Consider the following 22,436-nt stretch of genomic DNA (forward strand, 5'->3'; position numbering starts at 1 on the left):
AAATACACACAAAAAGAGACCGACGTTGGGGGATGTACAATTCTTTTTTTTTTGGCCTTGATTGGTTAAATTTCTCTAATTATCATTATCTTGACTAATCCGAGACATAATCATTCATGCGTTGAATCAGGAAGTGAGGAAGGAGAACTGTGGAGCAATGGTTGGAAAAATTTTCAGCTGGTTATACATATATAAAATGTAATACAAATGTAGATGAGTTATTGTTGATTTGCATATCATTAACATAATTATGTAGTCGTTTTCAACCTGTGTAGATCTAATGTAGAATTGAAACCTTGTGACACTTCATCTACTAAGTTACAGGCTCTACATCAACATTTCATGTGCAAGCCTTCATCTACTGTCTAACCATTTCAATCATAGAGCAACAAAAAAAAATGAACATTCACACCTCAGTCATGCACTTTTGCTAATTACATAGCTTTATATCAAATGCATCTAGGTATTCCTGCACTATCTTAAAGCTTTCTCCCACACAATGTCACCGTTGCAGTTCAGATCAGATGGAGAAATACTATATAGTTTGTGGCAAGGTATCAATCATTTGTGAATATCAGTGAGGACATGGCAGCTTGAACAGCTATTACATCCACACACAGTGACACAAATCATGTATAGTAATAAGTAGTGATGCATGTCCATGGGGTGTCTAGGGAAAACACAGACTACAATTGACTATCTCCAAATCAGTGTAACTGTACGTGTTATGTGTTGTGTCAAGAATGTATTAACCTTCTCTGACTTCTATCGTCAAAATGAATAATCAGTCAAGTTAAAATCAATCCCATGGTCCCTCAAGATAGGAATGACTCATTGAAATAAATCCTAAAAAATGGTGATAATATTGGCTCTAAAGCCACTGTTCATTTACATTTGAAAATATCTACACAAACAGCAAAAATGTTTTTTTGTTTTGTTTTTTTTTTGTTTTAAATATAAATATAAATATATATATATATATATATATATATATATATATATATATATATATATATATATATATATATATATATATATATATATATATATATATATATATATATATATATATATATATATATGGGTGTGTGTGTGTGTGGTTTATGTAGGTGTTGTGTGTATATAATTCGCTCTACTACCCGTATTGAGCACTTTTATGTGGTTTTATCTACATCCAGTCAATTATATATATATATATATATATATATATATATATATATATATATATATATATATATATATATATATATATATATATATATATATATATATATATATATATATATATATATATATATATATATAGGAAGTCATCTCCTGACGAGTGATTTACTCACGAAACAGGCTTGTAGAGACGAAAAACCCGACTTGATTTTCTTCTACCCTCAACATATATATATATATATATATATATATATATATAGAGAGAGAGAGAGAGAGAGAGAGAGAGAGAGAGAGACACACACACACACACACACACACACACACACACATGTATTCATAATGAAGTGGCTCAACTTGCTACGATTTTTCCTGAAACACCAACTTTAAAAAATTTGTAAAAAAGCCATCTCTTTAAAACATTTATTTTCAACGAGTTTCATATTGCGAATCTAGTCTTAAAAGTGGGGAACCCTTCCAAAACTTTGATGCACATATAACAGAAATTGATGAAAAGAAAGTGAAAGTCTATTGTTCCTTTGTGACAGGAGCTGAAATTCATTAACATTCTGATATGCATAATGATTGTATTATCAATTAGAAAATTATATAACAAACAGGAAGAAATATCAAAACACAAAATAAGTTCAACATGCACTGCCACGGCCACGATATAATCTCCACCATATAAAGCACCAAACATTCCGGCAAAAACAAATAGGGTGTGTATCGATTGCTATCTCTATAGTATTGTCAAATGCACTTGAACTATGTTACGGGTTGAAATGTAGTAAAGGAAGGAGTACTGTATAAAATTCATAAATGAGTGAAAACTATATGTGTACAGTCAATACCAGAGTGTGTACATACATGAACGCAACATAGTATTAGCACACCAACTTAAATCATAGACTCTGCTGTGTCTTTAGAGGGTGTGTTAAAAAAAATGTATTCCAGTCACCCATCATAGAAAATTGAAAGTACTTACATATAAACCTATCAAATTCATCTAGATGAGACATACAGTAAAATAATGATGGATAAATTTCACAGTACTGAAGTGTAAATCATTTTGATCAAAAAAAATTTCGAAAAGGTGAATACGTTATCTGTACTAATTATTAAGAGATCACAATATTGCGACCCCAGAGTACTTTTTTTTATACCATCATACTGATTAGAGATGGAATTTGATTTTTTTTCCCCAAAATGATCAACCACAAGTACACAAATTTTCGTTTATATGAATTTACGTGTACCTATCAGGTGGGTCACATGTTGAAGATATTATATTGTATCGTTTGTTTTTTTTTTACAACTATTTCTTTTTCACTGAAATATATTTAAAAAGCTGCTGCATGCTTCTGATCTTACCTATTTCATCTCTTTTGAATATGTGATTCCTCGTACTATCTGGTGTCTGTTTAAATTCATCCTGGATAGATTTCAGAATATAGGCAAAGGCTAACGTTGTTATAATTACGATATAGCCGCACGGTAGCCATCGTGTTCGGCGTTGTTTGCGTCCTCGGATAAACCGTAACTTCATCACCGCTTCGTGTCGATCGATATCATCTTCAGATGTCCCTTGCTTCATGTTCATCTTGTCGGGATATTCCGTTCTTTGTAAAAAGGATCTCAGAAGCCGAGGAAAGGTCTATTGTGTTATGGCCATGTGGCCACGTCTGTACCATTCTAAGTTCGATGTGTATGTACCGGCACTTTTATGTGCCCACTGATGTTATGATACATACTGTATGCAATGAGCATAGTGCATACAAATGTTGGCTCTCGGCACCTTTGCATTTCTTTACCTTTTTCAACTCTGGCGCCCTCGTCCGGCAAATAGATGTTCAACCTCAACCAGTATCATATTTTAACTCGCCGGTGATATACCATTTAGAAGGCATTTTTTTTCAAAATTATTAACTTACGAATAAAGTCTACAATTTTCTATTTGTTTTGTTACATAAAAATTACAAATAATGTCAAAACACGTAGGTATAATGAATTTTAGGAGATATCATAACTCTACTGGAGTCGAGGTTAATATCAGACATGCGCACTCACGCAAAGTCCGCCATATTAGAAAAATAAAAACTTTACATAGGAAAACACAGGCACTATTTTAAACGTTTTCCTATTTTTTACGGCTAAAATGTGAAAATGGCGTGCTTTAACTCGCTGAAGCAAGAACTGAAGCTACTTGAAGCAGCGTTCAATGACGATGAGAGCAATTTTAAAGTTATGACTGCTTCCGTAGACGAATTAATCTTCAAGTTTATCGGTGTAAATGGCGAAGAATTTCTCATTCATTGCAATATTACAGTAAGTTTTTGTGTAAAAAATGTCTTATTCAATATTTTGCTGATTGTTTTATTAGCTAGAACTAATTTTGGATTGTTGACAATTATATGAGGTTGGCTTGTTAAGATAATGTTATCGTATATGCAGCCTCAACATGGTTGAACCCGATTGCTTTGTTCTGAGTGTGCGTAAGCGACTGAGGGTATAATTTCGAAGAGGATGGCATCGAGTTAATTACTTATCCTTGACCGTGTGTAAGATTTTACCGAAACTAGTGTGTGTTTATTACAGTGTTAACGTATAAGAACTAGTCCGGAGTTTAAGCGACCGGTAGTTCCACGCCAAAAAACGTGCACTGTCGTTTTGGCTGACCGGAAACAGTAACCAACACACTCTTACACGGACACTGCGTCATACCTATGTAAATATCTTCACTTCGCTGTCATTTCACAAGATGTAAACACATGCCCGTTTACATTCGTATCAACATCATTTTCAGAGTATACATCACATAGTATGTTCAGTAATAAGGGCTTGTTTGTTGCAATACAAATAGTATATAATCCATGGTGAATAAAACAAGACTATATTGTTTGCTTCTTCAAGGTGACGTCAAGTTTGACATTGTGAATGTTTAACAGTGTGTCCATTGGCACTAGTAGTACTTGTTGTTTTACAGATATATTTTGAATTGTTTCAGGAAACTTATCCCTCCTCTCCACCGATGTGGTTTTCAGAATCAGAAGACCCTGTAGTGTCAACCAGTATAGAACAGTTAACTGATATTGGAGTCAGTAGTAAATTGGTAAGCTGCTTCAAATAAATACAAGATACATACATGTATAGCTGACTTGTGCCAGTTTGCTTTTGTTTTTAGGAATCTGCTGATGTTCAGACTTATATTCTGGGAACAGGTCACTTTGACCCCCCTGCCATTTTGACCCCCATCATTGTGGCCCCCCTATTCAAACAACCTTGGTCACTTTGACCCCCCTACTAAATCTGTACAATGACATGTTTTCCTGTAGTAGTGGTCAAAATGATAATTGCCTCAGGAATGTTTCTTCTGAAGTAAAGTTGAAATAGTCAGTTTTACTTGCATGGTATTAGCCAACCAGTCTTGGTTTATTCAGGCTGTGCGATCAGTTTGAATTTAAAGTGGACAATACGAAAACCAAGAAGTGAGAAGATACAAAAGCTCCAAGAAGAAACACATTCACAAGGGTGCGATTGGATGCATGGTATTAAAAGTTGGGCACTGTGCACACCTCGGAAACTTGTGTTACGATGTTCATTTATAAATTGCAAGTGTAAGTTGAGTGGTTGTCGTTTTGTCAACAGCAGTTTTAGTAGGGCGCTGAAATGACCAGGGTCACTGGGGAGGTCAAAGTGACCAGGGTTGTTTGAAGAGAGGGTCGAAATGTCGGAGGTCGAAGTGACTAGATTGGAATCTCTTAAGTCCAATCATATTCTGTGTACACTGTAGTGGTTGTATGTATTGTTCTTGTATTGTATTGTATATTAATTAATTGATTGCAACACACATTTAGGTTATGTAGAATACTGACTAAGTATAATCTACAATGTACATTGACACTGAGATCTACACTCTGCTCATATGTTGACATCTCAAGCTGTGTGTTAGCACATTCACAGCATTTCACAGTAAAGAATGATGCAGTATAATCGTATACAGATCAAACGTACAACATGAAATCATTAGTACAGTAAAAACCAAGGCTATGGAATCACATCATGTGTTCATGTGACGTCATGTACAAGGAACAGTCATACACTCATTTATAGTTGGGTCTATTTTACCTCAGTTATATTTACCACCCTGATAGTCAACTTTTTCAATTGCATAAGCAGATATCATTTTTGGATTACAAATACTTCATTCTACTTTTGCTTTAGATTGTATGAAGTTATTTGGCATACTTGGGGTTACTTCCTACATATTTGATTTTATGGGATTTTGCCATTTCAGATAAACATGTGTAATAGTAACAGAACCCCTATGATGTGTTGGTGTCAGAGTAGATACTCAAAGTATTTGCACTCATGTTTGTGGTGTTTTCTGCTGTGTAAGCATAGAGAACATCATAAGCACTCATGCAAGTACCCCAAGTACACCACACTAGCAATTGTGCTTCATGGAAATCTGTCATATTGTTTGTTAAACGGCATTGTGTGCGATGATGTGATATGCAGTTGATGGGAAGTGTGCCCCTGATAAAAAGACAAAGTAGTGGTAATATGCTAAGTTCTATTGAACTGATTCTAAAATTTATGCCATACTGGTCTGTAACATATTTTTCAAAAATTGTCAAAATTTTGGGAAGAGAAGAATTCATAGAAATTGCTAAACCAAATGCAACAAATGCTGAAATTGTGACAACATATGTATATATAATATTACTGTACAAGAGAAGATTAATGAAGTTTACTACTTCATTTAAGTACATGTACATGTTATGACAGTCTTGATTTGTTGGCAAATACATGTATACCAATGAACTGATCTTAAAAGGAGCATTGGCGCTATTGTTAGAGAGGCATATAACATTGATATGCCAGCGTCATACAGCTGGAGAACATACTACAAGGTATCCAATTAAAGCATTCTAATGTGATCAAACTATGGATTCTATCTGTACCATGGAGATTTGCCCAAGCTCCCTTTGAGGGAAACCTTTATAAATTAGTAAACAGCGGCCATGGTTTACCTGAACCACAGTACATGAATATTACAAAATGTAGCTCTGTATGCATCGGGAGTTCGGCAATCAAATTGATGCTCATTCTCTGGGTGATGAATAATAAGTCAAAGAAAATTTCAATGAATTTTCAGTTTTCGTATTTTAAGACAGTCAAACTTGATATGGGCCGATTTGCATAACAAGTGACTGTCATGTTGAATTGTATACAATGCTGTGCCCCTATCTTGAGCTAAGGTGAGAAAAAAAAATAATCATGTTTCTGATAACATGGCCTCAGAAAATAGGGTAGGTAGGTTGGGATTTTATTTTAGCTTTTTAATTCGTTTTTATTTTTGAAAAATACTGCTTCGCCCCAAAAACAAACTGTCAATCACAATGATAGCCCTTCTGTGATAGTTTGATGAAATATGTACAGACATCACTGGGGGAAAGAAACAGACATGCATGAAGGTAATGAAGACATAGACTCTCTCACAGCTTGGAGCTTCGCCTAACACATCAACAAAATGTTAGCTTTATGTGATCGATGAGGGCGCACAGTACAGGGCTAGGGATACTGGGATACTAGTATATGAGTACAATTATGCAGTAGATACATACAAAACAACCCAAGTTTTAGCTATTTATGCGAAGCTTCGAGGACTGTGAGAGAGTCTAATGAAGACGAAGAATTTCTTATCTTTTCCTTTTAAATGTTTTTAAAAAAATGTTTAGGGTCAGAGGCTTAAACTAGGGTCGGTTGGGTTATCAGTAACACATAAAAGTTTTATTTGGCCTAATGAACACTTTTGTGGTATTAGTATCTCTTACAGCACATGCGTGTTTATTTGTATTTACATATATTATTTTAGATAGATCAATTTATAATGCTTATTTTGTTTTGTTTCTTTGTGTGTCTGGTCTGTATATGTTAGTCACATACTGTAGTACAATGATGTCTGTTTTTGTTTGCCCCTAGCTTATCAAAATGACCAAACATTTAGTTCTAAACCTATGCAACTTCCATGATGTGCCTGTGCCAGCTGGTGTCAGCAAATTAGACGAAGCTCTTCCTCCTAGGGTAAGTAAAAATTATTTGTTTCTGGTCAGCACATGCATCACTTAAATACCTTCGCATTGGTCTTTTTTTGTGTATATTTGTCCATCCCATGGCGTGGGGAAACACAAAAATAACCCTGCGTACTTCAGTGAAGACAACTGCAGAGCCAATCATGAACAAGCAAATGACATCTATCCCACATACACACTTGCTCTAAAGTACTAAATACTTTACTTTGCGTCACTCTTCTAGATGGTCTACGACAATAACCCCCCCCCCCCCCCTCCTGTTTTTTCATAAGAAAACCCAGAGGCTGTAACACCTTCAGTAGTCACCAGTTCAAGACTAGGACCAAAAGAATGTTGGTGGTGAAGGCTGTTGTGATGGCATTTGTGCAGAAAATGAACAGACATATAGTTAGATTTTTCAATTATCAAGATAGGACTCAGAAATTACATGACTCTGGTCATGAAGAACTCTTATCTAGAATACAGGTGTGTCACCTAGAGTTAAAACAGTCTTATAACAGGACCTCGGGTCTGTACTCAGAAGGTTGTCGAACAAAAGCCGAGGATGACAGTAAGTCTGGTGCGCAGCGGCTCCGTAAACGCCCTCTATGTGCATCTCTGGTACAGTGCGACCTCCTTTCGCCTAATACATATATCAATTGCAAAAGAATGCCTAGCCATCTAGTAGCTTGACTAGAACATAGTATGCAGTGATCAGTTTTAGTTAAAGTACGTTGTATGTCATGGAGATGAATTCTGTAGTTTCTTTTGTATTTGTAGTAAAGTTTACAACATAACACACAGAATACAATGCTCGGTACCTGCAGTAGCATTTTACCCCATGCTAGAGGGTCAAAATAGAACAAGAAGGTTGACTTATTCTCATGCACGTCTATAGTAATGCATGAGAAGAGCGTGGAGCAGAAGTTATGGTGTCAAAATCAGGAAATCGAATGTTTGTCATTTTTATGTGCCTAGGCAGTAATATTCTATTTCGGGTCACAAGAATTTGACTATTTCTCAAAGCACAACACTAGTTTCCTCTGTACAGTATTCAATGTTGTAAGCATAAATAAGAAAACTTGACATTGTCGTGTTTACAGAGTGTAAGTGAAGACTTTGACATGGAAGATGAGGAGGAGGAAGAAGAGGAAGAGGAACAACAAGATATGGAAGATTGTCTAGATCATTATGAGATGGAAGAAGAACCCAGGTAAATGAGTCATCATGTCCTCTACTCTGTTAGAAGTGTGTAAAACACTATCAAGTAACTCACTTTATTGCATATATACCAGTGATTACTTAGCCTACTTGTAGATTTGAAAGACACTGAATATTCGTGAGTACACAAATGTCTATACACTTCATTGTAAAACAGCTGTCATGAACATTCAGTGTACAACTTGAATATATCATTTCTGTCAACTCCCTTGATGCAATAGTCCATGGCAAAGATACCGTATATATGCACCAGATCAACTTGATGTTTCTCTGAAATCACAAGTGATTGTAGGCAATGTGAAATCATGAAATGACTCCAGAACCCATAGATTATGAAAATGTCTCTGTTTCCTGGAATGGTGATCCCCTTTAAGTGCAAAAGCATAATCTTATTTATGGTGTTCATTGGTGTTAATTTTTGAACTGTTCTGTAACATAAAAGAAGTGTTAAAGGGTGAATGAACGGTTCATGTCTTAAATTTTGTTATTTCTACTGAGCCTTCTATCTCTCCTTTCTCACAGTAATTCAGCTGCTGATACCAAAGACGAAGACATCGACAGTCGAAATATGGAAATATTAGAAAGAATAAAAATGAACCAGAGGAAGGATTATTTGAAGGTTAGTGCAACCTTCACCATTGCAGGATGGAAACATGATTCAGTAGAGATGAGCTAAGAGTTTGTGCAATGCTACAGAAATAGCAATAGTGGGGCTTTGTATCTGTATGCCCTGATTGTGTATGTTAATATTTCCACAGCATTTTATTAAAATGGAATTCATTCCTCTTCTGTATGGTAAACTCCCAGTGTGCACAGTGGGGAGGGGACTACAGAATTGTCTTCTAAATTAGACTTCTGTAGACATGTGTTGTGTTCTGAATAGCCGTAGTCTCAGTTACCCAGACTCCCACTGGCTTCCGCTGGCGCCAGAGTGTTTTGGGGAATGCGTCATCAGTGATTTGAACAAGATGGCTGCACAGAGAAGCTGACCCCCATTTTGGTTAACCTTCTAACAAAGATGATTTTCAAAAAATGTAAACAATAATTTCCGTGAAATATACATCGAGTTGATTAAAATTAGGAATCATTTTTGTCCAGTCAGAAACAGTCCAAGTCCAGTGACAGTCACCATCTTACAAATCACTGATGCTGTATTCCCCACTGTCTGGGGCCAGTGGAAGCCAGAGTAAGTCTAGGTAACCAAGACTAGAATAGTCGATGTTCAATCCAAACTGATCATGTTCAGATGACCATTGAGGACCTATGAGGAACGCAACCCATGGTTTTTATCCTAGCAACTGACACGTTTCCCATAATGCACCATCCAAGATGGTGGTTTTCAAGTTTCCTGTTGATAACGACCTCAGGTGACTGTTGATCCATACAGTATGATTTATCTGAAATTGTTTACAATTATGCAGGCATTAATAATTTATAACATGTATTTGTTTACAATTAGGGTGCTGTTTCCGGTTCAGTACAGGCTACAGACAGATTAATGAAAGAACTGAGGGATGTTTACAGGTCTGATAGTTTCAAGAAAGGAGTTTACACAGTGGATCTAGTCAATGACAGCCTGTATGATTGGAATGTCAAGTTAATGTCGTAAGTCACCATTCTTCTCTTGTCATTCATGTAAGTATTCAATCAGCACAGCATACAAAGTAGAAGCCTACACGCTCAATGATGTAACCACTTCGTGACTAGTTCTTCCAACACCCACTTGATATTACTCTGGTAATTGAACCTTTGATTTATTAAGATAGACACAAACTAAAACTATTGTCACAGCATGTTGGTACAACAGCGATAAGCTATTGAATGGATTTTGGTTTAATTATAGTCTCAGGAGGGTGGCTCTCAGAAAGCTAGTTCCATGAACTTACAGTGTACTGTTTTGGAACTTCCGATGTTTACACCATCTTGATCACAGGGTGATTAGAGTTTCACAACAAAGGAACCACTATCACCCACTTGTGTAATCTACCGTACAACATTGAAGAAAAATAGATTTAGTGTGCACCTATCTTCATAAACCAAAGGCTCGATTACTACAGTTGTATGTCTGTGGAATTGGTGTTGAGTCCCTGGAATTGATTTTGCTGATAAGATATAAAAAATACACAACAGGAATTGTATTCCGTATTTATGATGCCCATATAAATTGTAATTTAGTGACATAGCATAAATGCCTTTTTGATGAATTATTATCTTGGTTTCCGTAAGGTACACTATATTGGGGCGTCCTCTCTCATTGGCCAATCTAAATGTATTTTTGAAAATGCAAATTGAACACAGGTGCTTGCAGTATTGATATTAATTTAATTTAGGAGCATGGATTTTACAAAGATTTTAGAATATGCTAAAATCTGCTGAGATAATGAGAATGAAAATGTTCAAGTCACCTACAACTTATATGTATAGGCAGGGATTTTTTATTATCAGTTTAATGCACAAATCAATATTTACAGGATAATCAGATTTTCTATCTTAATCAAGTTGACCTGTTAGTGTTAAAGTATGTGTACGTAATGTACTTGAATACTTGATATTACATTTGGTATCATTTGTACTCCTTTGATATACATGACTACATCTAACATACTACTCTGGCAGTCGAGGTCTCGGTTTATTGAGATATACACACACTAAAACTATTGCTGTGGCATGTTGTTATACACCATTGAATGGATGTTGGTTTAATTAAACTCACAGTGGGGTGTAATTTCTAATGACTCGTGATCTGGCAAAGTACATTTTGAAGACTTCCAATGTTTACACTATCTTGATCATTGGGTGATTATAGAATCACACGACAGAGGCACCACTATCACCCACTTGCGTAATCAAACACATCGAACAACAATAGTTTTAGTTTGTGTCTGTACTTGTAAACCGAAGCCTTGATTACCACGGTAGTATGTGAATTGATTCCATTTGAAAACATTTTGCGCAGTACTCTCGACGTTTGCATTTCAGCACTTAGTTAGCCCCTGTACTGTGTATGCATTCATATTAATATGATGTGTTCTCTAATATTTATTTGTTCCAGAGTTGATCCAGATAGCCCACTATATACCGATTTAAACACACTTAAAGAAAAAGAAGGCAAAGATCATATCTTACTCAATATGACCTTCAAAGTAAGTAGCCGCCACAAGAAGTTGTATTTTCAAGACATGTTTTATGTCTGTAAGAACTTCCATTAGTAATTCTGTTATCTCAATAGAGTTTTAGCATCTAGATTCATCATGAAAGTAACATTAACTTGATTTCTTGGTTGACATCATGACTAAATGCTCCATGTGTGGACATGCATTCGTACAGGTGCACTTGATAAAGAATATGTCACCCTTTGTGTTCTATTTTGGCCTTCTAGTGTGAGGTAAAATGATATTATCTATACTAAGAATTTATGGCGATTTCTGTAAATTAGTAGTAGGTAAAAAACTATAGGAAGTTTTCCTATCTCTAAAATTATGAGGCACTTTCAGGACATGAATTCATGATATGTCAAATGTTTGAAATATAAAACTTATAAAGTATTTATACAGTACATGTAAGAAAAGTAATCTAAGAAATTGAGACCGTAAGATATAGATTGAAAAGTAGTGTTTTGATACAGTTACAATCTTATTAAGTTCTGATGTAGGGAACTTGGTGCGATTTCATTATTTACCTGAGTCCTCCTCCTGTTGTTATTCTTTTTTGTTCTGCAAGTGCCTTGTACCTACATCTGACACAATACTATAGGAGTTCTTGTACCAAATCTCGTACTTATGAGTAGCCAACCAGAATCCATCTTACAATATAACACTCGACGGAGAACACATACAATGACAAGAACAATAGCACCATCTTTTCGCACATAGTGTTCTGAAGTACTGTACCTGTATGTTTCGGCGCGCACGCATTGTCATTGCCATTGGTTGAGTAAATCCATTCAGCACTCGAGATCTGTACAAGAACTTCTATGGTATTGTGTCAGATCAGATGTAGGAACAAGGCACTCACTCACTCACAGAACAAAAAAGAATGTACTGTAGTAAACAGAGGTAGATAAAGAAATCATGGCAAGTTCAGTACACCAGAGTTTAATCAGATTGAGTATTAGTATTAATATAGTATCACTGTATATATTAGAGACTTATGTACTGCAATGTACACCATATCAGTGAAGTTTGAAATACCCAGAACAGATTCTTTCAAATTTTGTGCAGAAATATCATCAGGAATCTGTTTCATAATTTATATATCTTTATCTGTTGTAGGACAATTTTCCATATGAACCCCCTTTTGTAAGAGTAGTAACGCCAGTGGTAACTGGTGGCTATGTCCTTGGAGGAGGAGCTATCTGTATGGAGTTACTCACCAAACAGGGCTGGAGTAGTGCCTACACGATAGAAGCTGTTATCATGCAAATTTCAGCAACATTAGTCAAAGGCAAAGCAAGAATACAATTTGGAGCATCAAAGGTAAGTTGTCATCTACATTGTTATCAGACAGCAAATTATGCCAGTGGTTACCATTTATTGCATGGGTATTTTCAAATGGCTTTTGTTGCCAACATCCGTTACACAGCGTAGATTAAACATTGCAACATTTATACATGTATGGGGATACAGGGTAACCTCAAAAACAAAATAGAACGATTGTAAAAGCCTATACATTTGTAGGCTTTCTGCTGCGTTGGATATGGTTCGTTGCTGTGACTATGACAATCAAAATGAATGAAGCTAAATTGTATGTTTTTGTGAATTTTTTTTCAGAGCCAGTATAGTTTAGCTAGGGCACAGCAGTCATTCAAATCACTAGTTCAAATTCATGAAAAGAATGGTAAGTGACCTTTATAATATCTTACTTGGAAATGTCAGAATCATGTGACTTGGGAGTCAGGGTTTCTCACTTGAAGCCCATTCCTATCTGCTTTAGGTAGAGTGATATTTCAGCATTTAGAAATACAGATTCCTAGAACGGTAGCCTCATGCAAAGTGACGTGTGACATGATTTGTAATATATATATATACACATGCTCTTGCTATTAGTCACAGCTGATGAGGTCCATGCAAAAACAGTAGAGCTTTGCTAAGTCAGAGGTAAGGATGTCCATGCAAAAACAGTAGAGCTTTGCTAAGTCAGAGGTAAGGAGGTCCATGCAAAAACAGTAGAGCTTTGCAAAGTCAGAGGTAAGGAAGTCCATGCAAAAACAATAGAGCTTTGCTAAGTCAGAGGTGAGGAGGTTCATGCAAAAACAGTAGAGCTTTGCTAAGTCACAGCTGATGAGGTTCATGCAAAAACAGTAGAGCTTTGCTAAGTCAGAGGTGAGGAGGTTCATGCAAAAACAATAGAGCTTTGCTAAGTCAGAGGTGAGGAGGTTCATGCAAAAACAGTAGAGCTTTGCTAAGTCACAGCTGATGAGGTTCATGCAAAAACAGTAGAGCTTTGCTAAGTCAGAGGTGAGGAGGTCCATGCAAAAACAGTAGAGCTTTGCTAAGTCAGAGGTGATGAGGTTCATGCAAAAATGGTAGAACTTTGCTAAGTCAGGTGATGAGGTTCATGCAAAAACAGTAGAGCTTTGCTAAGTCAGAGGTGAGGAGGTCCATGCAAAAACAGTAGAGCTTTGCAAAGTCAGAGGTGATGAGGTTCATGCAAAAACAGTAGACTTGCTAAGTCACAGATGATGAGGTACATGCAAACACAGTAGAGCCATGCTATGTCAGAGGTGATGAGGTGCATGAAAAAACAGTAGACCCTAGTGAAGTCAAAGGTTATGAGGTCCATGCAAAAACAGTAGACTTGCTAAGTCAGAGGTTATGAGGAACATGCAAAAACAGTAGACCCTAGGTAAGTCAGAAGTGATGAGATACATGCAAAAACAGTAGACCCAGCTAAGTTAATGGTGATGAGGTTCATGCAAAAACAGTAGACTTGCTAAGTCAGAGGTGATGAGGTACATGTACATGTAAGTCACATGTGGTGAGGTGTGTAACATATACCCTCCAAGAAAAGTAAAGCTTCTTGATTGTGAGACAAGCTCATCAACAAAAACTCCCTGAGCCCTGAGAGTTACTCCTCATTTACAGCATCAGTGATTTTCTCTTTCTTTTGTCTATGATAGGTTGGTTCACGCCACCAAAGGAAGATGGATAGATGTTACAACAAACTTCTCTACTCTCTTTCATATGTACGGTACAACTCTGGTTTTAGGTTAGAGATAGATGGTTTTCTATTTTTAGAACAGTAGACATTAGTAATTTAAAAGTTGTTTTTGGTGTTTAGAACATTCGCTTAGTTCTCTTCAGGGCAAATTATGTTGCTTCAAGTTCTTCCTAATGTTGGACGCAAGTTGAAACTGTGAAATGGAATCTCATCAACAAGACAAAACATCTTCTCATTGAAAGAGTTAGTAGTAACAGTTTTAGGGGAAACGGGAAGAAAAGGAAAGGGAGAAAAAAATAGAACAAAGAAGATATCTGCAGAAGAGGTTTCTTGTGCAAAATCTCTTTATTTACATGAAAAGGGCATGTGTGAAAAAGAGTGCCCCTTTCACCTTGTTATGTCTAATCCAAGATTTTCTAAAAATTACACGTAAGTGTCATATGATGGAGTCAATGTAGCATAGTGAAAAAACTGGTCAGAACATTTTGGGGTACTCTAGTACTTCACACGACCAGTTCTCTGTAATCAGCATTTAAAATATATAAACAGTTACAGTTTGCAGGAAAAGAAAGACAAAATCTTTTTTCTCTTTTTTTTTTTGTGAGTGAGATATATCGTACATGTGCAAACTATGTCATTTTGTATACTGGCATTCTTCTGATAGACATTCCCGGTACAAGTAGGCAACAGATTATGAAAAATAAAAAGATGAAAAAAAAAGTAGCCGCATAAGAATTGCTATTAAGGCTTTATACACTTGGAATCTTTGATGTTTTTTTCATCCTCAGTCTGTCAGCTTGCTGTTTGTGTATTTGTTTCGGGTTCGGCGGGGTTTACGAAGCGCAAATCATGTCTGAAGAATCTGACATTTTGTTTTCGTTGTCGTTGTTGTTAATTCACATGTGAGGCTTAGAACACCACATTTTGTAGTAGCACAGCTATAGGGAATACAAAAAAACAAACAAATCAGGTCTCTGTGTAATGTTACAAGTTATGGTAATTTCGTTTCATTTTTTTTTTGTATTTTCCAAATATTTCTTCTACAGGGGAAGGGAAATCTATGTTTTGTGTACAGTTTATATAGTCTAAAGACAGAGAAAAAAACACACCTTATAATTGTCATTCATTTTGTGTTTATGTTTCCTTCATGAATTAGTTGCAAGTTCTCTTTTGGTTTTTGAAGTAAATTTGAACATTTCCACACTTGGGTTTTTTTTTTGTCAAATTTTGTCTGCAAAAGAGAAGTCGTTCAAGCAGATGATAGAATCTATGAATTTAACAATTTTTAAGTTATGGACAAACACATGTGTGTGTGACACTATAGTAACATTTCAATCTTAACTGACAAATAAATGTAACATTTCAACCAGAACATGGGAAGAACTTCATACACGAGTGTTTTATTTGCTTTCTGGAAATGAAAAACTTTGTACAATAATATCACTATATGCTTGGCTGTCATGTCGGTAGCAGTGAATGAATACAGTGACTCTTTACTCTCCAAGCAACACATAACTGGCAATGGCATGGTGAAGATGATCCAAGTTGTATATCTCAAGACTGCAAATCTTCACTTCCAGTACACTCAACAGATTGGGCTGAAATTTGGTGGGGATGTTTCTGGGATGTGTTGATGAAGAATTACAAGGAACATGATGTGCCCATCAATGATATGCAAATTAGGTCGAATAATTATATATCTTGAAAACCACTTGGTGAATGGAGCTGAAATTTGATGAGCAAATATTAATCAGGTAATCAAGGCTTTGGTTTTCAATTAAAGATACCACAAACTAATACTATTGTTGCAACATGTTGATACAACATGGATAAGCTATTGAATGGGCAGTGGTTTAATTATAGTCTCAGTAGAGAGGAGTCTCTGAAAACTAGTTCCATAAATTTTCAGTGTACTGTTTTTGGATTTCCAATGTTTACAGAGGAACCACTATCATCTACTTCTAGCACTGCAAACAAGAAAAGTTTTATTTTGTGTCTATCTTAGTAAATCAAAGCCTTGATTACCAAAGTCATAATGCAAACTATTCAGTTATGCTACAAAACCATTGGTGCTATTTTTTAGGTTATCAGAATTACGTGGCCGTCTAGCAGCTGGACTATGTAATATAGTGATTAAGCAGTATGGTGTTAGATGCCTAAGGATAATGATCCTACTCTGTAGATGTTTATCAACATAAAAAATCTGTCGTAACCCATATTGAAATGGACAATTCACAATTCTGCATTGTTTATTCAAGACTCCTATCCAGTCAAATGGTGTGTGTAAAAAACAACAATATCATTAATTGGGGATGGAAATATCTCCTCAAATAGTGAAACATTTTTGTGAAATCGAGTCCAAAATGTTTGCTCTTGTCTGGTCAGCATCATGAGGGGTGCACTACAATGTACTGACATGCGTCTCAGTAGAGATGCATGAAAGAAATTGGAGAGATGAAAGAAATTCGAGAGATAACGTACAGCTGGGATCTCAATGCTTGCTATGACGTGACCAGGCGATGCTGACAAGACATGACAAATTTTGGAGTTGATTTCCCCTAAACAATTAGAATTCAGAGTAGAAATTAACATTCATAACTACATATACCATGTGACTCACAGTCCAAACAGTCATTGATGTGGCATTAATGTATACATATTCATTTCTATGTGTAGATCTGATGATCAGAAAAGGTACCATGACTAGAGAGTCCATGAGACATGATCCACTAGTGTCAACTGTAAAGGAAATACAAAAAAAAAACTTTTTTTAAATGAGCACATTGATATACTAGTACATGTTATACATTGCATCGATGTTGACATTTGATTGAACTGGTATGCTTTAGAGGGTGGATATTATGTATTTTATTGCCAAAATTACCCATGATGCAATGGTACTGATAAAGCACGTTCGTTTCATTCATGGACCGATACTGATAGAAACAGTATTCAAATTCTTTCAAGGTCGATGTCTTTGCTGTATGCGCATCTGAGTTTCAGATTTTCTCGGCATACACGTGCACAGAATCTTAATGAAGGCCCTTTTAAAATCACGGCTCGAGAAAGCATAAATAAATGGGTTTACTCCACTGTTCAAATATCCAAGGCAAGTAAAGATGTTGTAGAGCAATTCAGGCTCAATAACACACAAATCGCCACATATTCCGTAGAGTACATACAGTACGAAGAACGGCAGCCAACAGATGATAAAAACACCCATCACAATTCCTAGAGTTTTCGCCGCTTTTTTCTCATTTGCAAGGCGGATTAAACGTTTGCTAATATGCAATTTTCTACCAGTCATAATGCGATGACCCTTTCTGAAGTTTTGTGGGCTACCGTCACCTTCGTCTGAGCTTGTCCCATTGGTGTGTAAGTGGTTACAGTTTGTCTTTGTAGCTGCACCCCCACCTCGATGTATTCTCAAAGTTAGTGCCCCTCCACCTACATCGCCGTCACCATTCAGTATTTTCATTCCTCTGTTGATACTTTTCATCTGTGCCACAGCAGCACGGTAGATTTTGTAGTAAACAAATGCCATAATGAAGAGGGGAATATAAAATGATATACAAGATGAAATGATTCTATAGGTGACATCATCCGTGAACAAACACATAGTTTTACCATTATCCGATGGATCGACGTATCTCCACCAAGCAATAGCTGGAAAAGATATTGCCACTGAACAAAACCAAACCAGAAATATCATGAAATAAGCCCTCTTAAAGGACATCTTTCCAGGGTATGACATAGGGTCGGTGATAGCCCAGTAGCGATCCAATGATATCGCTGATAGATTTAGTATGGATGCGGTGGCACTCAACACATCAAATGAGCGCCATAAATCGCACCATATCACGCCAAACAGCCAGTGGTCATTGGTCATCGCCAACGTTATTGTAAATGGTACAATTACAAAGCCAACTAGTAGATCAGCTACAGCTAAAGATGCTATGAAAAGGTTAGTTACTGTCTGTAAGTAGCTCATTCTTGCAATAGCGACCATCACTAAAATGTTACCCAGGATCGTCACCATGCAACACACACAGAGAAAGATACCCAAGATAACTTTACTAACTGTCATGGTGTACTCTGTAATATTAGCACTCAAATTATGAGCATCATTATCTGCAAAAATATCCTTTGTAATAGCAACAGCGAAACTCGCCACATCTACATAGGTTGGCGAAGACTCCAATCCAGCAGCTGTCGTGTAATTCCTGCGTATTGTGTAATCCATGATTCCATACTCGTTATTTCCTGCGTTCTCCTGTGTTGTTAACACGCTGATATTTTCTTGCTGGGAAGTGCCAACTGTAAAGTCAACTATGTCATCGGTCTGACTGTGCATAATAAATGCAGTGGTGTTTTCTGCAGAGTTCATATTCTTATCTGTAGCGTAGTTTTGTATAACTGCCAAGCACGGCAGCAATAGTGGTTCTAACACTACACAGATTCCATTCATATGATGCCGCCTTCCGAATGATATCTGCTATAGTCTTTTTTCAAAGTGATTGTTGGCACTGGGATGGCATTGTCCAGCTGTTACAAGTGGCAAGTGATATCAGGATCACAGTGTAAATAGAAAGTTTGTGGAATAAAGAAACACATATCAAATCAAAACAAGAATGGCTTTCACATGTATGGATTGCTAGTTGGTGTGCTTTTGGTGAATTATTTTTGAATGTGAATAATTCTGTGTTTCCATTTGTATGCAAAATAACTATATAGTATATAGTAGCAGAAATGAATTTGCAGCTATCACAATATTTTGAAACACAAAGAAATAGTCGTTCAGTCGTCAAGGACATATAATGCAAGATCGCTTCTCACTTGTAGACTATCCAGGTCAAGGAAATTACTGCAAAAAAAAAAAGCAACAAAAATAACCGTTCAATTGGTTATTAAGTATTAACCATTTTTAGCACAACTGAACTGATAAGGTTCAGTAGTGCTATAGGCATGGCAAAGTGTCTGTCTGTCTGTCTGTCTGTCTGTCTGTGTGTGTAAACAACTTAGAGTCAAAAACCACAGGACCGATTGCCATGATATTTGGTAGGTGTATTACCTTGAGTGTCTAGTTGTAATGATCTTACCACTGGTGTGTGATTTGGGTCAAAACTCAAAAACTACTGGGCAGATCAGTCTGAAATTTGGTGGGAACGATCTTAATGGTGTTTAGATAAGAACTTCATGACATGATCCCATCAGTGATGTGCAAATACGACATGATGATCCCATCAGTGATATGTAAATTAGGGTTAAAATGTGTCTTTTTGGTCAAAAATCTTTAATTCCAAAACTACTGAGCAGATTGGGCTGAAATTTAATGGAGATGCACCTGGGGTGTATAGATGAAGAAGTATTAAGCATATATTGATTTCAAAGTGTATGAAAATGTGCCTAGCAACAAGACCACACCCATGGCAACAGTCAAATGATCGCATTTACTATATCGCTATATAGTAAATTGGCATGTATGTAGTGTTAATGCATGTGAATTTTTGGCCAAAAAGTGACATTTTAGACTAAATTTACATATGACTGAAAAGATAGCGATGTCGATGTGTCTTAGCACATGCATCCAGATAAACTCAGACACACACAGGTCGATTTCAACCAAACCTGGCACAACTGTCAAGTACTATTGTTAAGTACATAATCACATCACTTAATTTTGCGATCTTGACCTTTATTTCAAAATGGTGGTCACATTTGTGGCAAAAATGCACTTTTGGCCTCTTACCTCCAAAAGATACACACCATTCAAGTGTCTACACCCACATTATCAATTGTGAGCTTCAAAGTTTTCTAATGAGACTTTGACCTTGGCACTCATCTTCAAGGTCAAATGTGCATAATAATGTTAATCTCCACATGTATAATTCTGACATGCATGGGTTGATTTCAACCAAACATTGTGCAAATGTCAAGTACAATAGGGTAAGCATACATTTGTCACCTTGACCTTTATGGCAAAATGGTGGCCATATTTGTGGTAAAAATGTACATTTTGCCTCTTACCTCCGAAAGTTTAATACTTTCAGACACCATTCAACTTCAAGTGTACCCCAACATTATCAATGATGAGCTAAGTAAGATAGTGCACCCAAAATATGGTGTATATTGTATATTACTTAGATAATGAGACACATGGTCCAGGATTGGCATGTGAATGGACATTTTACAAAATAACACATAAACTGTACAGTTGTGCTACAACAATATTGGTGGTATTTTATAAAGAATGTATTCAAGTTCATTGACTTTGGAATCAACACCCCATTGGCATTGGGGGCTATGTCTACGACAAAATAGAAGACTTGTTGCATTTAGGGTTAGTATTACATAATGGTTTCTTATTTACATGTATGGGTGATACATGAATGTACTCACCGACAACACTGGTAGAAGATGCTGCTGGCTTGACTCATCACAGAGTTTTTTGGTGAGACTGACTGGCGTTTAGGTTTAAATATTCGTGATCTATTCCTGTGCTGTTACCGCCTTGAATGTTTTGACAATAAATTCTACGAAACCAGCTACACATCGTTGCAAACCACGGCCTGTTTTACGTCACCGTTCTTAACGGTGCCGTAACTGGTCTTTATTTCGAAGTGAAGCGGAAGAAATAACAGCTCTGGTTTGCGAGAATGCAGCTACAGTAATCTCTTCACCGAACACTGCACAATAGCATTTCCTATCATGATTACAGTTCAAGGAATACCAATGTATTAATCAAACCTCTATTTGAGACATCCCGATCACGAATCACGATCAGGGTGATAAATAAGGGGTATGGTGTTTGTGTTTTCCGAACAAACCGGTAGGAACATGACTTCCGGAATACGTGGAAGCTGGTCGTGGTATGGGAAAACACCACTTATGGCGTGGTAAAAAGGGAAAACTTTCGGAAACCATGTACTTTCTTGTCGGTATTTGTCACCGCATCGTTGTTTTTGTGTGTTTTCAATTTGATATAGGACTACGCGTTTTTGATGAACCCAATGTATGTACACAGGGAGCAGCGAGCGTGTAATTGATCCGTCGATTGATGATTTGATTGTTTGTTTGATTGATTGATTGATTGATTGATTGATTGATTGATTGGTTGGTTGGTTGGTTGGTTGGTTGATTGATTGATTGATTGATTGATTGATTGATTGATTGATTTTTTGAGGTGAATTAAACTTATTTTTTGTGTGATATTGATCAATTGACATTGATTTTTGTGGTGATATAAAACTTTTTTTCCTTCTTTCCCAGGCTAGTAGCTGTACATAATTCTCTCTTTACTAAATATTGTCTATTCTTCTGAACTAAATTAAAACTCCCCTAATCTTATCATTAGCAGGGGATCGGTTACTACGACAATTGCTTTATCTCTTATTTTCTGGAGGTTACCACATGAATGAACACTCAGCCGAGCCATGCACAAACAAGGAAGAAAAAATCTCTCTTTATTCCTTGTTTGTGCCCTGGTTTGTGCATAGCTAAGCGTGATAATCTCCTAGAAGACAACTGAGATAAAGCAATTGGTGGTAACCATCACCCTGCTAATTGTAAGATTTGGAGTGATATGATAAGAGGAGAAGAATGGACAAGGTGTCTTTTATTGAATAATCTGAGAGCGCTCAACGGTGGAAAATTGTTGGGTATGTTGATAAATTGGAACGTTGAGATTGAACGCGTTGACTGACACTTTAATATTTTGTTTCTGGTTACCGATAGGTCAGTGACAGTACTAGTGTCAAACATCTTGGCGGGAAGACACTAAAACATAGAATCTACGAGTTGACAAGGTGGGGCTATGAT

The 22,436-nt window shown here is 36.5% G+C and overlaps 2 protein-coding genes and 1 pseudogene across 4 annotated transcripts in view; 1 reads left to right on the forward strand and 2 right to left on the reverse strand.

Annotated features, from left to right (window-relative positions):
- Window positions 1-2,817, reverse strand: part of LOC144442961 (sodium/potassium/calcium exchanger 5-like) — a 49,076-nt gene extending 46,259 nt beyond the window's left edge. The window contains exon 1 of the mRNA XM_078132335.1: window positions 2,536-2,817. Coding sequence (XP_077988461.1) covers window positions 2,536-2,764 — 229 coding nt within the window. The 5' untranslated portion in view covers window positions 2,765-2,817. The remainder of the gene's footprint in view (window positions 1-2,535) is intronic.
- A 420-nt stretch (window positions 2,818-3,237) lies between these two features.
- LOC144443884 (ubiquitin-conjugating enzyme E2 Q1-like) lies at window positions 3,238-16,547 on the forward strand. The gene is made up of 10 exons (XM_078133475.1): window positions 3,238-3,489; window positions 4,169-4,273; window positions 7,150-7,251; window positions 8,342-8,451; window positions 8,982-9,078; window positions 9,919-10,064; window positions 11,512-11,602; window positions 12,731-12,934; window positions 13,229-13,295; window positions 14,578-16,547. The coding sequence occupies exons 1-10, from the start codon at window positions 3,328-3,330 to the stop codon at window positions 14,607-14,609; spliced, it is 1,116 nt and encodes a 371-aa protein (XP_077989601.1). The 5' UTR covers window positions 3,238-3,327; the 3' UTR covers window positions 14,610-16,547.
- On the reverse strand, window positions 14,892-21,326 carry LOC144443883 (dopamine receptor 2 pseudogene; annotated as a pseudogene). Of its 2 annotated transcripts, none has more exons than XR_013481712.1 (2): window positions 21,018-21,326; window positions 14,892-19,163 (listed from the first exon to the last, which is right to left on the reverse strand). The product of XR_013481712.1 is annotated as a dopamine receptor 2 pseudogene, transcript variant X2 (transcript). The 2 variants fall into 2 exon arrangements; XR_013481711.1 differs by having other exon boundaries at window positions 14,892-19,482.
- Between the last annotated feature and the right edge of the window lie 1,110 nt (window positions 21,327-22,436).

This window comes from Glandiceps talaboti, chromosome 12 (assembly GCF_964340395.1).
Source record: "Glandiceps talaboti chromosome 12, keGlaTala1.1, whole genome shotgun sequence".
Classification (NCBI taxonomy): Eukaryota; Metazoa; Hemichordata; class Enteropneusta; family Spengelidae; genus Glandiceps; species Glandiceps talaboti.

What these genes read in the sequence shown, in the direction of transcription:
- LOC144443884 (XM_078133475.1), top strand. Translation starts at nt 3,328, where the DNA reads ATGGCGTGCTTTAACTCGCTGAAGCAAGAACTGAAGCTACTTGAAGCA. An exon ending in ACGAAGCTCTTCCTCCTAGG is followed by an intron (nt 7,252 to 8,341) that starts GTAAGTAAAAAT and finishes TCGTGTTTACAG; the next exon opens with AGTGTAAGTGAAGACTTTGA. An exon ending in AGAGGAAGGATTATTTGAAG is followed by an intron (nt 9,079 to 9,918) that starts GTTAGTGCAACC and finishes GTTTACAATTAG; the next exon opens with GGTGCTGTTTCCGGTTCAGT.